Source organism: Piliocolobus tephrosceles, chromosome 3, assembly GCF_002776525.5.
Source record: "Piliocolobus tephrosceles isolate RC106 chromosome 3, ASM277652v3, whole genome shotgun sequence".
NCBI classification, from domain to species: domain Eukaryota; kingdom Metazoa; phylum Chordata; class Mammalia; order Primates; family Cercopithecidae; genus Piliocolobus; species Piliocolobus tephrosceles.
The window spans coordinates 183,558,140-183,574,146 of NC_045436.1; the positions used below are offsets into that span (position 1 = coordinate 183,558,140).

Sequence of the window (16,007 nt, forward strand, 5' to 3'; positions counted from 1 at the left end):
GGGGGGGAGGGGCGGGGGGGGGGGGGGGGGGGGGGGCGGGGGGGGGGCGTGGGGGGGTGAGGGGATGCGGAGATAGGGGGATTCAGGGGAGGGGCCACCGGGGAGAGGGCTCCCCTGGTGTGATGAGGGGCCGCTGGGGAGACCCAGCGGGTGGGGGGAGTGGGGACCCCGGAGGTGGTGGGGGGCTGCAGGGAGGAAGGGGACGCTAGGGGAGGGGGCGGGGATGATGTGAGAGGTCAAGGGGGTGAAGGGGGCTACCGGGGAGATGTGGGGAAGGGAGACACCAGGGGAGAAGGGCGCGGGTGAGGGGCCGCAGGCAGGAAGGGGCCACGGGGACGGGGGGGGGGGCCGCCATGGGGAGCAGATGAGGGTGACGCGGGGGTAGGGCCGCGAGTCCTGTCATCCAGGGGCTCTGGCTTGCGATCTGCGGGTCCCGCCTGGAGGACCTGGGGGAGAAGGCGGGTGGACGGCAACCTTAACGCTGGTGGAGTACTCTGGCCCTGTTCCACGGGCAGCGCTGGGCGCTGGTGTCAAGCGGACAGTCGCATTGCCAGGGAGGCGTTTTTCTTTCTATGAAAATTTTGTGTTGAAGTGATGTTTATGCAAGAACAAAAGCAAGAGCATAATGAGCTTTTACCAAGTGACCTTACCCGTGAAAGCAGCCAGCTGGGTGCCGGTGGCTCACAGCCAGCCCAGGGGACGCCCCCTATGCTAACCTCCATCTTCGGAGTTGCCATTAGACCCATGGGACCTTGGTGAATGTGGCCCTACAACCAGCCTTACAGCAAAGCCGCTTTCCATGGCTCCCCCTCTTTCTTCCTTTTTCTCCCTTACTTTCTCTCTTTCAAGGCAGAGCTCTGCTCTGTCGCCCAGGCTGGAGTTCAGTGCAGGATCTTGGCTTACTGCAGCCTCAGCCTCCCAGACTCAAGTGATCCTCCTGCCTCAGCCTCCCGGGTAGCAGGGGCTACAAGCATGTGCAGCCATGCACCCCTGATTTTTAAGTTTTTCACAGAGATGGGGCTCCCTTTGTTGCCCAGGATGGTCTCCAATTCCTGTCCTCCAACGATCACCCGCCTTGGCCTCCCGAAGTGTTGTCTTTGTATTTGTATGTAACTGTAGTTATCTACTTTCATTGTTGTGTGGTATTCCATTGTATGGATACACCCCAAGTTATTTATCATTTCCACTGTCCATGGCCATCCGGGTTGTTTGCAGATTTGGCTGCAGAAATGGTGCCACTGTGAATCTTCTTGCTCCTGTGTTTGGTGATCTTAGGTACACATTTCTGTTGGGTGTGTAATCTAGGAGTGGAGGAGTTGATTTCAGGTGTGTATTTAAAAACAAAAGTCTCTCTGGTAGCCGGTGAAAAGTAGATTGGAGGGAGATAGAAACTGTGGGAGGGACTGCAGCTGAGCACATGAGAGGTGATGGGGAGAAGTGACGGGTTCAGGAGAAGTTAGGTAGATTCGGCAGACTTGAGTTGGAGACAAGGGCTAGAGAACTGGACAGGGTTTCACTGCTAGACAAAACACTGGAGAGGAGCCCAGCGGGAGGGAACCTAGCAGGGTGGGATGCAGGGCCCCTGAGCTCATGTTTGGACACGACCTGTGTCCTGTGAGAGCCATCCAGGGGAAGACAAGAGGCAGCTGCCCATGTGGGTCCAGAACTAAGACAGCCAGGAATACATTTGGGGAATGATTAACACGGGATAATAATCCTAGATACTGGAGTGTGGAGAGCCCCAAAGGCAAAGGAAACTGTAAGAGACTATCTTGTTGGAAAGAGCATTTGTTGAAGGCGGTAAGGAAGATGTCAGGTAAAGAAGAGAGATGTTGATGAACTGGACATCCCAGTGAAGTCAAGGAATTGGTGTTGGAAAGTGTCCATTGGACCAGTGAGGAGGGCACTGGTGACCCAAGATAACGTTCCCCGAAGATAACGTTGTTAGGAATGATGGAGACACGCATGCCTTCGTGGTGTTGGGAAGTGTGAAGACAGGGCTCAGAGTGTCATAGCTTTCGAGGTCAGCATACCCTGTGTAGGCAGGTGACTGGTTAAGGGCCTGGCGCAGGTATAGATTGACAAGTTTGTCTAGCTCTTAAAGCCAGTAGTCTGAATGCATTCCTCCAAAAAGCGACCGATGCTGCATGTTGGGACCACACCAAATCCGAGGACACACAAAAAATGGTGAAAAGGGATGGAGGCTCTGGGCAGAGCCCTTACTGTAGCTCCGTAGCTGTCCAGTGTTGTGTCACTCAGAGGGAAGCCCTTGTTTAGCTCTGGCGTTTATCCTTCCAAGCTTTTCCTGTAGATGCAGATTTTTAAAAGCAATACAGTGTGTCTATCACTCAGTTATCTGCTTTTATTACTCAAACATGGACCTCCTTCCATGTTAAAATAAGTTTGTATCATCATTCTTAAGGTTGCATGATACATCTTTTGGTTATCATACCATAACATATTTTCTGCTATTTTGCTGTAAGATACCACTTGTTCTCTTACTTTTTTTCCTTGGAATATATTCTTAGGGGTGGAGTGGCTAGGCTGCGGGTGTGCGCGTGAAAACTGACCCAAATGTGACCCAAACAGGCACAAAGGATGTGCCTGTTTCTGTTCCTTGTAGTGACACGTGAGCACCTGTTGTTCTCTCCTCTCTGGTGTCTCTTACTAGTGACCTTGACCTTCATTTTGTGTGTTTGTCGGCTGTTTGCATTTTTTTCCTATGTCTGTTCAGGTCTCCTCATAGCCTTTTATTGAGGTGTTTCCTTTTAATTGACTTGTGAGCACTCTTTATAGATCAGGCATCAACCCCTTTGTCTATTGGCTGCACGTGATTTCCTCTCTGTCTTGTCTGTTAATCCTCCTCCCTTGTAAGAGCTTTTAGATTTTTATGAGTCAGCTCTGTTGATCTTTTACTGCATGACTCCTGACTGTGATGGTACAGAAGAGAAATTTTCTTGCTCCAGAATTCGCAGTTAAAGAGCTGGAAGGGAAGGGACCTACTGTCAAGGGTAGATGTTTTTAGCATGAGGGCAACTTGAAGAAGAGAGGAAAGGAGACAATTCTGGAGGCTGTTAGAAGGGGACCCCTCATTCCACAGTAGGACACCGTTCTGTGTGCCGGGAGCTGCGGACCCTGAGGTGAGTGTGGATACACAAGGGAAAGCCTGGGCTTGGACTGGAAGAGATGCTCCCTCCAAGGCAGAAAGGAAGGAGGTAGAGTGAAGTGGGTTGTTCTGTGGTGGGTCAGTCTAGAGGAGAGGGCAGAGAAATTGAAGCAGGTCATGAGCCAGGGCTTCTTCTCAGTAGATGATAGGAGGGCCCTGGTTTGAACAGCCCCATGGGGAATGGGGCAGAAAACACCCAGGAAAAGCAGGATTGCCCAGCAGTGTTGCTGACTCAGCAGCGCTGGAATCCTCAAGTCTGTGAATCCACCTGTCACTTAAGAGATGTTTTTCTCCTAGTTCTAGCTGAGTTGACCCAGAGGAGGGGAGAAATCCACCAGGCTTGTTCAGGTTTGGGCCTGGTGTCCTCCCTGGAATGACAGGAGCATGAAGGCTCAAAGTGCCTGGTCAGGCCTGGGCTCCAACCTGACTAGTGAGAAAATCAAGCTTGAGATTCATTTTGAATAGTTGAAAATTTTAGATTAAGATATCACTATAAAGCCTAATCATGGGCTGGGCATGGTGGATCATGCCTACAATCCCAGCACTTCAAAGTATCTCAAGATACCGAGGTGGGCCGATCATCTGAGGTCAGGAGTTCAAGACCAGCCTGGCCAACATGGCAAAACCCAGTCTCTACTAAAAATACAAAAATTAGCCAAGTGTGGTGGTGGGCACCTGTACTCCCAGTCACTTGGGAGACTGAGGCGTGAGAATCGCTTGAACCCAGGAGATGGAGGTTGCAGTGAGCCAAGATCGTGTCATTACACTCCCGCCTGGGTGACAAAGTGAAACTCTTTTTCAAAAAAAAAAAAAAAAGAAAAAGCTAATTATGGCCAGGCACAGTGGCTCATGCCTGCAATCCCAGCACCTTGGGAGGCTGAGGTGGGAGGATTGTTTGAGCCCAGGAGTTCGAGCCCAGCCTGGGCAACGTAGTGAGACCTTGTCTGTACAAAAAAATAAAAATAAAAATTAGCTGGCCATGGTGGCACATGTCTGTGGTCCTAGCTACTCAGGGAGGCTGAGAGGGGAAGACTGTTGAGCCCCGGGGGGTCCAGGCTGCAGTGAGCTGTGATCATGCCACTTGCAGATCAGCCTGGCCAACAGAGCAAGACCTTGTCTCAAAAAAATTTTTTAATTTTAATTTTAAAAAAGCCTAATTGTAATAACTACCTGGGATAGACTTAGCCTTAAGTTCTGTTGATCTTTATGGTCACTGTTTTTGTGCATATTTGCAAAGGAGGGGAAAAGGATGTTAGTTCTATAAATCCTTCCAACTCTACCAGAACCCACAGCCTCATCCCGTCAGAACATGAAAACCTGTGATATAATCCTGCTTATTTCTTGAAGAAACATTGTAAAGTCTGCATGTATACGTACTTAAAAGCAGTAGTCAGTCTAATATAATAAAGCCTATTTTTATCTTACAGGTAAAAAGAATGAATGCTTGATTTGTAAAGCTCCTTGTCGTACAGTTTTACTTTCAAAACATGTAAGTTGAAATCTGTAGTGTCTGCATCTTAATCACAGTCATATTTCCTTTTAAATTTGTGATTTAATTTTTAGTCATTTGTGGGGTCTAAAATTTTCAGTCACTCTGCTACGTTAACAAAGATATCTGAGTGATCAAAATGCAGTTAGGATTTAGTTTTTAAAACTTACGTTTTTAAAACTTTCTTAGCTGTAGATTGACCTTATTCCTAGGTTGTTGAATCGTGCTGTGTTCCTGGTAATGAAAGTGGGTTAAATAGATTTCTTTAGCACAATACAAGCACCTGAAGCAGGTGATAGAGTTTGGATTTGTATAGGGGCCATATATAATTAAGAATGTTGTTCGTAAAGTTTAAAATCAATTATTGCTGAAGACTTAAAACAATGCCTTTTGTTCTCTCTATAAAATACTCAGTTTAACGTGTTATTGGTATAAACAAATGATTGGTCTTTTCTCTGCCTGATCTCCAAAATGTGCATTTGGTCTGATGATTTAAATATAATAGTTGTTTTTCTCTGATTACAAACATAATACAGAGTTATGCAACATTCATACAGTATAGGAAATTATAATGGCAAATGTGTAAGTCCCCAGATCCTGTTTCCCAGAGATGACAGTGACCAGGAGTTTGGCACCTGTTCTATGTGTGTTATTGTGATTTACCTTTTCATAAAAATGGTGTCTTCTCGGCCAGGCACGGTAGGTCACGCCTGTAATCCCAGCACTTTGGGAGGCCGACGCGGGCGGATCATGAGGTCAGGAGATTGAGACCATCCTGGCTAACACGGTGACACCCCGTCTCTACTAAAAGTACAAAAGATTAGCCAGGTGTGGTGGCAGGCGTCTCTAGTCCCAGCTACTCGAGAGGCTGAGGCAGGAGAATGGCGTGAACCCGGGAGACAAAGGCTGCGGTTAAGCCGAGATCACGCCACTGCACTGCAGCCTGGGTGACAGAGCAAGACTCCGTCTCAAAAAAAAAAAAAAAAAAAGTGGTGTCTTCTCAGTTGACATGATATTTTGGGCACACTCACTCTTAAAATGACTGCATTATATATTAGTATTTTCCTATCAGTGAGCCTTTGGATTTTTTCAGTTTTTCGCTGTTTCAAACAACCTTCCAGTGAACATTTTTAACCAATATCTCTCCACACTTGTAACAATATTTCTGTGACATAAATTCCTAAAGTGATGAAAAAGCAAGGGCAAAAGATGTAAATGTTTACACTTCTAACAGAAAATACTTTCTTTTCCTCCACACGTGTGGCAGCTTAGAGGCTCAGTGACTGCCTGCTTCTGCTCCTCACATAGTGATCCCGCACTAAGCCCTGTCACATGGTCAGACTGGAGGCTGGTGAGCCCTTAGCCTTTCTGTAGCTTGGGTGGAATGTTCAGGTCGTTCACTTACTTTCTTGTTTCCTAGTAAATATATTTAAGACCATCCGTGTCTTTCTGTGCACTGCTATGCTATATCATTTTGAGTACCGCTTTTCTCTCTTTTCTAAATAAGCTCTAATCTGTCTTTTTATTTTTTTAACTCAAGAATTATTTGAAAGGATATGCATTAGTTTTCAAGTGCTTAGATTTTAGCTCCCTGTCATTTTCATCGTTAATTTTTAGTCCTGTGGCATTCTGATGAGAGAATATGGCTATGTGGGTTTTTTAATTATCAGGATTTTCACTGTGGTTTAATTCATGGTAATTGTTCATATTTGATGGGCGTTTAAAAAGGCATATGTTCCTTTCTGTGTGTCTGAGTGTGTGTGTGTGAGTGTGTGTGTGTGTGTGTGTAAGTAAAATTGTTTAGAATGTGGAAGTTGTTCCTGCTTCTCTTTCTCTAAACCTTCACAGACTGTGTGGGCTCTTTCTTCCGTAGTCTCTTCCAAATGCCGGTCTTCCTTTCCCTGTTGCTCCACCCCCAATAGGAGCTTCTGGTTCCTCCTCCTCTCACTCTGGCGTCCTAGAGCCTCTTCACGCTGCAGCCAGAGGGATCTGCGTAAATGCATCCCAACTTTCCAGGAGTCAGTGCCAAAGTCCCCCACGCCTGTAGGCCCTGTGGCCTGGCCTCTGGCAGCCTCGTGGTCCCCAGGCAGCAACTCTGGCCTACAGCCTCTCCAGGAGCCAGGGTCTTCCACCTCAGTGCCTGGCTTTCCTGTTCCCTCTGACTGGAGTGTCCTCTCAGATGGCCACAGGCTCCATCCCCCGCAGCCTTAAGGTGTCTATGGAATGTCAGGAGACATCACCAATAGCTCTGGGTCATGCTGGCTTCTTTGACCCTGACCTGCAATAGAAGGGACGCTTTATATTATGGCAGCGTGTGCATTTGCACGTGGGTGCATCCGTGCGTGAGCACTTCCGTGAAATCAATTTCACGAAGCAGTTCTTACCCTCGCTTAGTGCAGTACCCTCTGATTATTTCTATTCTCATGTTGTTTTGTCTTTGAAACAAAACATGTTATAAGTGAACTTCCCCAGACCTGACTGTGACAGACACCACCGTGTAAAAGTGAGCCTCTGACGCTGTGTTCCTTGACCTGGATTATTCTGCTTCGCAGTGTGTGTCACCACCTGAGATATCTTTATATATTGATTTATTTGTCATTAAAATGCTCCATTACGACTGAACGCATAAAATAGGGCACCACCATATTGGTTGGGTGGTGGATGGCCAGGGAGCAGGGCAGACTGAAGGATGTGCCGGGGGATGTGGTGGGTGGCCGGGCCGCCGGGAAGGGAGACTCCGGTGAACCTGGAGCAGAGCAGGGGCTGTGCTCCCCCCGCATCTGCCTCCTTGAGGAGGGAGAGTGTAAGCTAGACTGTGCCAGTTTTTACACACACGTGGAAAGGAGTAGCTATAGTAAGGAGATGAAGGATGAGGATGCCCCACAGTCATGGACACGCCAGTTGCTTTTAAACTCCAAGTGGTAAGAGATAAGTCTCGAGGGTGAAGGCCTTGAAAGTTGAGGCAGCACTTCTGCCTCACTTCGCTTGATGAGAACCCCAGCAGGCAGAAGCAGGGCTTGGAGACAGCAGACAAGAGAGCTCCCCCAGAAGGCAGAGCTGCAGTCCAGCCCAGGGTCTCCCTGGGGAAGGAGCCCCCAGCACCCATCCTCAAATACCTCATGACATGCACCTGTGTTCTTCCTTCTCCCTTGGTGCGGTGGGGAGTGTTTCTTAGTTGTCCTGCCCTGTGCCCCTGTTAGACGTCAGGTCACAGCAAGGTTGCAGACACGTTCATTGTCTTTCTAGCTCGTAGATTGCAGGACAAATCAGGACCCAGTTGCCCTAGCATCTGAGCTGGGCAGTGACAGTGGTGTTGGGGGTGCTCCACTCTGGGGGAGTGACTTTCTGTGTGGGGGAGGAGTGAGATACCAGTGACCAGATGGCAGACCGGGCCAGGCTGGGCAGTCATCCCCACACCTGCTCCCTCTGCTCCTGGGCACCTGGCTGTACTCATTCTCCCCATCTACCTTCCCATGCTGAAATGCAAGTAGGAGCAATGAAGGCCACTTCCAGGCCTGACCCATAAAAACAGCCTCCTGGACAGCCCTCCACCGCCCTTCCCTCACCGTAGAAGCTCAGGAGAACAGAGCAGAGCTGCTGGGGGCAGGGTGACCTGGGCCCAGGGCCTGTGTGGAAGGCCACCCACTGAGCCTGGTCTTGAACTGTTGTGTGGGCAAGAAACAAGTGTCCCCACAATAAGCCATTGAGATTCGGGGGTTGTCTGATACACCAGTTGGCCTACATTCATCTTCTCATGTCCACATATATTTTGGAGGCAACTCGGCAATTTCCACACACATAGAATCCTGTTGGGATTTTTATTGTGCACTTACTGTTCTTTAGAGAGGCTTTGTGCATCAGTGTTAGTATTTTTCTTAGGTATTTAATGATTTGGACTGCTATTACAGTTTTTAAAAAATTTGTCTCTTAAGTGCTTATTGCTAGTATATAAAAATGCAGTTGATTTTCTAAACTTTCACTAGTGACCTTGCAGAATTTACTTGATAACTCTGTTGGTTTATGTGTAGATTCTGCTAGAACATTTACATATGCAAACATGTTATCTTTGAATAAGGACTGTTTTAGATTTCTCTTTGTAATCCTTATGCGCTTCCTTTTTTTTTTTTTTTACGGCATTGGCTGGGACCTCCAGTACAGTGCTGAGTAGAAGTAGTGGCATTAGCTGGTGCCCTCGTCGTTTTCCTGATTTCAAGGTCAAACTTTCAGTATTTCATCAAGTATCATATGTGCATTAAGTTTTTGCTAAGGTATTTTTTAAATCATCATGAATGGTATTGAATTTTGTTAATTTTTTTATAATTATTGACTGTAACTATTAGCTTATTCTATAGCTGTCGAGATTATCATTTAATTATTCTCATTTATTTTGTTAATGTGGTGAGTTGCATTTGTTTTTCCAATTTGAAACCCACGTTAGATTCTAGGAACAAATTCAACTTTGTAGTGATATAAGATAGCTTGTATCTGTAAGTAAATTCAGTTTGCTACTATTTTGCATGGGGTTTTTTGCACCTGTGTTCATATGAGAGCTGGACCTGTAAATTTTTTTTCTTATAATGCCCCTTTCACATTTTGGTAAATCAGGTCTAGTCTAGTTTCATAAAACAAGTTATAAATTATTTTTATTTTTCTCCTCTCTGGAAAATTTTTTTGTAAGATTGGGGTTATTTCTTTAAATGTTTGGTAGAATTCAGGAGTGACACTATTTAGGTCCAGTAAGTTTTTTGTGCAAAGATTTTAAACTAGGGATTTAATATCTTTATTAGACATGGAACTGTTTAAAGTTCCTGATTCTCCCTGAGTCAGTTTAAGTAAATTGTATTTTTCTAGGAATTAGTGCGTTTCATCGGAATTTTCAAATTTCTTGTCATCGGTGTGCTTGTAATCCACTCATATTTTTCACGTCTGTAAGTTCCATTAATGATGCCCCTTGTTTAATAGTGGGTATTATGAATTCTCTTTTCTCTTGACCAGTTGTGCTAAATGTTAGTGATTTTTATTAGTACTGTGGACTCTTGAACAACACAGGTTTGAATTGTGTGTGTCCATGTATACAGTCAGATGCAGATCAGTCAGATGCAGATCAAAATCAATTTCCAGTCAGATGCAGATCAAAAATACAGTATTCATGGGATGCAAAACCTGCTCAGATGGAGGGCTGACCTTTCCTGTACGCAGGTTCTACAAGGCCAACTGTGGAACTTTAGTAAGCTTGGATTTTGGCACACTTGGGGTCCTGGAACCAGTTTCCCCTCATATACTGAAGGACGACTGTATTTTCAAAAACTAATTTTTAGCTCTTTTGATTGTGTCCATTTTATATTTGTTTCCTGTTTTGTTAATTATCTTTATTGTTTCCTTTTTGTCTGGATTTAATTTGTTCTTTAAGGTGGGTGCTTAGGATTAATTTTCAACCTTTCCTCTATAACATTTGCACGATAGGGTCATAACTTTCCCTCTGTGTTCACTTTTGCCTGCAGTATACATATTGGATTATATTACATTTTTATCTTTGAATTTTGAGATTTCTACTCAGTTTCTCCTGTGACCCATGTGTTACCTAGAAGTATATTCATTTTTAAATATTTGCAAGTTTTTAGTTACAATTTCTATGAACTTTTATTGAAGTATAACACATAGCCAAGTATGCACATTATGAGTGTGTACCTCAGTAAATTTTTCACACTCAGAATGTAACCAACATTTAGGCCAAGGAAAGTAGTTTACCTGCTGCTGCAAGCTTTCTTAGGTGTATGTACAGATATTTTTGCACGGAGAAGGAAGAGCCCTTCACAAGGTAAAAGCTAATGGGGCCACATGTGTATTTTTGTTTCCCCACGGTAGGAGCTGGAGGAGGGGTGACACTCAGTAGAGGTTTCTCAGGTGAAAGGAGCAATAGATGATGATGTAGCAGATGATGTCACAAGTGGTGTGGAATTTTATTAATTTTTCTCTAACTATTGACCATAACGATTTCATTAGCTTTTTTCTTCCATAGTAGGATTTATTCATTCTGGTGAATTAGTCGGAACTGGAGATACAGGTGGCAGAGTCATAATCCTTCAACAGGAGCAGATGAACAAAATCTCATCTTCTAAGCAGAAGGAAATACCATATTTACAGGACCTTTCAGAACCATGAGCCAGAGTTTGACCACTTGAAAAGTTCAGAAAGAGAAGAAAAGTTCCACAAAACTAGATGGTTACCTGATAAAAATTCTGCTCAGTATTGTCTACCAATAATAAAACAATACAATTATGGTAAATCAGTGAAAGGGACGAAAGATCAGAAGGATATAACTTGAAGATGGAGTGTGTAGAGATGCCACCACGGCTACTGCACTGTGAGTGCCTGTCTTTTGCTCCACCAAGAGCATCTGCCAACGCTCATACTCGTCACATCAACTCAATTCCTGTTAATAGTGATTTTGAAACATACTTATCTGCAGGTGATTTGCAGATTAAAATCAGGTCTTTGGCCAGGCACGGTGGCTCATGCCTGTAATCCCCTGCACTTTGGGAGGCCGAGGCGGGTGGATCACGAGGTCAGGAGATTGAGACCATCCTGGCTAACACAGTGAAACCCCATCTTTACTAAAAAATACAAAAAATTAGCCGGGCATGATGACGGGCACCTGTAGACCCAGCTATTCGGGAGGCTGAGGCAGGAGAATGGCGTGAACCTGGGAGGCACAGCTTGCAGTGAGCTGAGATCGTGCCACTGCACTCCAGCCTGGGCGACAGAGTGAGACTCCGTCTAAAAAAAAAAAGAAAAAAACAACAAATCAAGTCTTTGGCATCTGGAAATTATAGACAGGAGTTTTAATATTGTGGATATCAAGCCTGACAATATGGAAGAGCTAACAGGTGATTTCAGCTGCAGAATTCCATCTGAACAGCTGTAACACATCTGTATCTCGCAGCAGTAAAGGAACTATTTGCTCATGTGACGTGAGAGTGTCTGCCCTCTGTGATAGGCATTCTACACTGAAGAACCTGATGATTCCAGCAACAGGTCGTTTTTGTCTGAAATCATCTCCTTTATTTCTGATGTAAAATTCAGCCATGGTGGTCAAATATGATGATAGAGACCGTTTGTTAGTCAAAAGTTAGAACTTCAATATGGAAAACATGGCCAGGCGCAGTGGCTCACACCTGTAATCCCAGCACTTTGGGAAGCCGAGGCGGGCAGATCACCTGAGGTCAGGAGTTTGAGACCAGCCTGGCTAACATGGAGAAACCCCATCTCTACTGAAAATAACAAAAATTAGCCATGCTCAGTAGCGCACGCCTGTAATCCCAGCTACTTGGGAGCCTGAGGCTGGAGAATCACTTGAACCTGGGGAGTGGAGGTTGTGGTGAGCCGAGATTGCGCCCTGCACTCCAGCCTGGGCCACAGGGTGAGACTCCATCTCAAAAAACAAAAATACCTGTGGAAATGTAACAGGTGCACAAGTAGCTCGGAAGTAAACTGTGCACTGTGTGAAAAGGACCATGTGTCTGACTAATTCAGTGTTGTTGGAATGGATCTGACAGTGTTGTGACTGGGTCTTACGTAATTTCAGAATGTTTGACAGGAACACAAAACAAGACCTAACCCTAGAGGTATCACAGGAAAGCAGTAAGCCTGGTACAATTCTGAAGCCATGCAAAGTCCATGCAGACAGCAAGCAAAAGAAGATGAAATCAGTGACTCCAGCAAGGAAATCCCGTGTGAGCCTGGCACCCCAAGGAAAGTATCGGGCTGCAGCCAGTACAATCTGTGTGTGTTTCAAGACGGTAAATTAGAGCTGGCATTCCTAGCCAGAGAACCCCCTTCCTGCCTAGTTGCAGTGGCTGAATCAGCCTTCGTGATGATAAGAGCACTCTTTCGCAGTGCCCCTTTCCTGTGTCTGACAGCGAGTCACCAACAGCACGCCTTTACAGCTGCGTGAGGAGAGCTCCGTGGATCGCGCACGGTGGTGCTTCCCTGTCCGCTTGGCCTTCGGGCCTCATGGACTCGATTGCTCTGCACTGGCGTTGGTTTCCTCCAGTCCTTACGCCGTCTGCTGTGGTAATGTCAGACGCAGCAAAGGCCTTCAGTCACGCTGTGAGATTTAACTGTGTATCCTCATTCCTGTACCATTGTGGAGCACACACCCACCTTTTAAAAATTAAATACGAAAAGAAAACATTAGTTTATGATTTTCCTAGGAATTGTGCGAACAATCTTGCCTTTTAAAAGTCTAACGTAAATTCAATTTTCCTGATGGTGCGAGGGCCTCAGCTCTCACCCAATCCCCCTTCTCCTGGCCTTCCCCGTACCGCTCCTCCAGCCACACTGGCTCTCACTGCACTAGGCCCCACCATACAGTGCAGCCATGGACAGCTAACAGCCATTTAGATTTCCCCCCATTTCCCCTCCTCTCTGTTCCTCTCTGCCTCCCAAATCTCTGTGCTTCTATCAGGAATTATTTTTCCTACCTATAGGGAATTCCTTTATTATTTTAGTGCTGGGCTGTTAGTGACAAATTTTCAGTTTCTGTTTTTAAAAAATGCCTCTTTTTCTTGAAGCACATTTTCACAGACTTCAGAATTCTTTGTTGAAAATGAATGCACCTTAGCACTTTGAAAATTCCAGCCCCTGGCTTATCGCCGGCTCTCTGCGACATGGGTGCCGGGGTGGAGGAATGGCTGCCTGTGTTCTGCTCAGGCCTCACTGAGGTCTGTGCATCTGTGCTGTGATGCCATTTGTTAGTTTTGTAGACTTCGTGGCTGTTCTGTCTCTAAGCTCATCTTCTGGACATTCTGGGGTGTCTGTCATGTGTAGAATGACTCAGTCCCCCTTACCCAGAAGGCCATGGAGCCAGATCGATCTGTGACAGCTTCTTCAGTTGCTCCCATTTCTGGTCCATGGCTCTTGGTCTTGTCTTTGAGTCATCTGCGTATTTATAATATACCTTAGATAATAGTGACAGTCCCTGCTCCCTGTGCACTCACATGGGCCATGCTCCGCTGGGGACACTTTTCCTGTATTGTGTCACCTGCTGCTTGCCATGGCCAGGGCTGAGCGGGTGCTGTTTCTGCTTGTCTTTTATACATGGGGAGACCAAGGCACGGAGGAATTAGGTGAAGAAGCAGGTTTGCAGGTCAAGGGTGTGCAGAGCTGGATTTAGGCCAGACTCTGAGCTCCTGACCCCTGTCCCATTGGGCACACTGCTTGTGCCTTTGCCGTTTGGTTTGTATGAGAGGGTGTTACACAGGAGCTCCTACCCCATCCGAGCCAGAGCCAGGTCTCCCCTCTGCTGGGTTTGAGTCCCCGCGTTACAGAGGAGCTCACCTCCAGGATGCTCTGCTTGGCCTCTGCCTCTGGGGACCTGGGAGTGGATTCTGGAGTGGGTTCCAGAACCTCTTCATCTGCACCTGCCCTGGGTGTTGGAGCTGGTGCCTTAATCCTGATGTAAGCCAGTCTACACTGTCTTCTAGAATTCTTCAGTCCGATTGATTCAAGGTATCATTTTCTGTTTTCTACCACAAATAGAGTATTTTTTCCTAAATTTTACTATCATTTCAGTGGGATTTGGGGAGCCAGTGGTAGGTAGGTGGATGGGCTCAGATGACCGTCTTGACCTTCTACACGCTCACCGTCCTGAACCACAGACTGGGAGGAGGCACAAGGTTCTTCCTACATCTTGTCATTCTGGTGTTTGTCCCTTTCTTTGTTTTTGGTTTTGGATTTTGGTGTTTGAGGGGTTTGTTTGTTTGTTTTGAGATGGAGTCTCGCTCTGTCGCCCAGGCTGGAGTACAATGGCGTGATCTTGGCTCATTGCAACCTCCGCCTCCCGGGTTCAAGCGATTCTTCTGCCTCAGCCTCCCAGGTAGCTGGGATTACAGGCACCTGCCATCACGCCCAGGTAACTTTTGTATTTTTGATAGAGATGGGGTTTCACCATGTTGGCCAGGCTGGTCTTGAACTCCTGACCTCAAGCGATCCACCCACCTTAGTCTCCCAAAGTGCTGGGATTACAAGCAGGAGCCCCTTTTCTTTGAACTGCTCAGGCAATTCTGGTTCACAGCAGCTCCATGCCTAGCACAGCTGTCACCTGGTATTTTGTGCTAGCGTGGTCCTTGGTGGGGAAAGTGAGGGAAGGCCAGGGGTTTGGGGAGGCGAGGCAGGGCACCCTGGAGGCACTTGAGAAGGAAGTTGGCAGCGTCTGCATGAGGGCTTGTAACCAGACGCTGTTTTTTTTTTTTTTTTGAAACAGAGTCTCGCTCTCTCGCCCAGGCTGGAGTACAGTGGCGTGATCTCAGCTCACTGCAACCTCCACTTTCCTGGGATCACACCATTCTCCCGCCTCAGCCTCCCCAGTAGCTGGGACTACAAGCGCCTGCCACCACGCCGGCTACTTTTTTGTATTTTTAGTAGTGATGGGGTTTCACCGTGTTAGCCAGGATGGTCTCGATCTCCTGACCTCGTGATCCGCCTGCCTCGGCCTCCCGAAATGCTGAGATTACAAACGTGAGCCACCACGCCCGGCCTACCAGATGCTGTTTCTTAAACCTACATCCTTTCTTAAGGTCCTTACACTTGCTTTTTAAATAACTTGGCATGTACTTGTGACTACATAGTGGCGACTTAATGCTTGTCAGCTTATTTCATCCTTCTGATTTTAGCATAGCTCCACTGTGCAGGAGGCTGGGCTGGAGGCCTTCATTCATGGCGACCTTCTGCCCTCACTAGGACCCTTTGGAGGAGGGGGCATGTCTTGCCTTGGCCCAGAGGGGCTCAGCGCCTACCAGGCTCTGCCTTCCAGCCCTCACCACTGCCCGGCACCGCCCTCAGAAGGAAGCGGCCAGGACGAGGGACTGTCCTGCTGATCGAAGCTGTGCCTGGCAGGGCCCCTGAGAGGCCATTCACAATGGACTGGCCATTTGAGTCATCTACAGCTAATTCTAGGTGTTGAAGCACAGTTTTTAACGGGTGGCCAGAAGCATTTATTAGACACAATAAATGTAGAGTTGTTTCTTTCTCTTTCAGACTGATGCAGATATCCAGGCATTCTTCATGAGCATAGGCAGTCTGTGTAAGAAGTACTCCAGGGAAACCTCCCAGGTGAGTTGTGGAGGGCGCAGCTTGGTTCCGTGATGAGCAGTTGCACTATCCCGAGACCGTGGAGATGTGGGGGGTGTGCTTGGTTCCGTGGTGAGCAGTTGCACTCTCCTGAGACCATGGAGCTGTTGGGGGGGGCGGTGCACTTGGTTCCATGGTGAGCCAGGTGCACTATCCCGAGACTGTGGAGCTGTCGGGGGTGCGCTTGGTTCCATGGTGAGCCAGGTGCACTATCCCGAGACT

The 16,007-nt window shown here is 46.9% G+C and overlaps 1 protein-coding gene across 3 annotated transcripts in view; it reads left to right on the forward strand.

Annotated features, from left to right (window-relative positions):
- Positions 1 to 16,007, forward strand: part of RNF212 (ring finger protein 212) — a 56,702-nt gene that overhangs the window by 688 nt on the left and 40,007 nt on the right. For all 3 annotated transcript variants that reach the window (XM_031935390.1, XM_031935391.1, XM_023206746.1), the window contains exons 2-3: positions 4,594 to 4,655; positions 15,693 to 15,767. In XM_031935390.1, the coding sequence (XP_031791250.1) occupies positions 4,594 to 4,655; positions 15,693 to 15,767 (137 nt within the window). The remainder of the gene's footprint in view (positions 1 to 4,593; positions 4,656 to 15,692; positions 15,768 to 16,007) is intronic.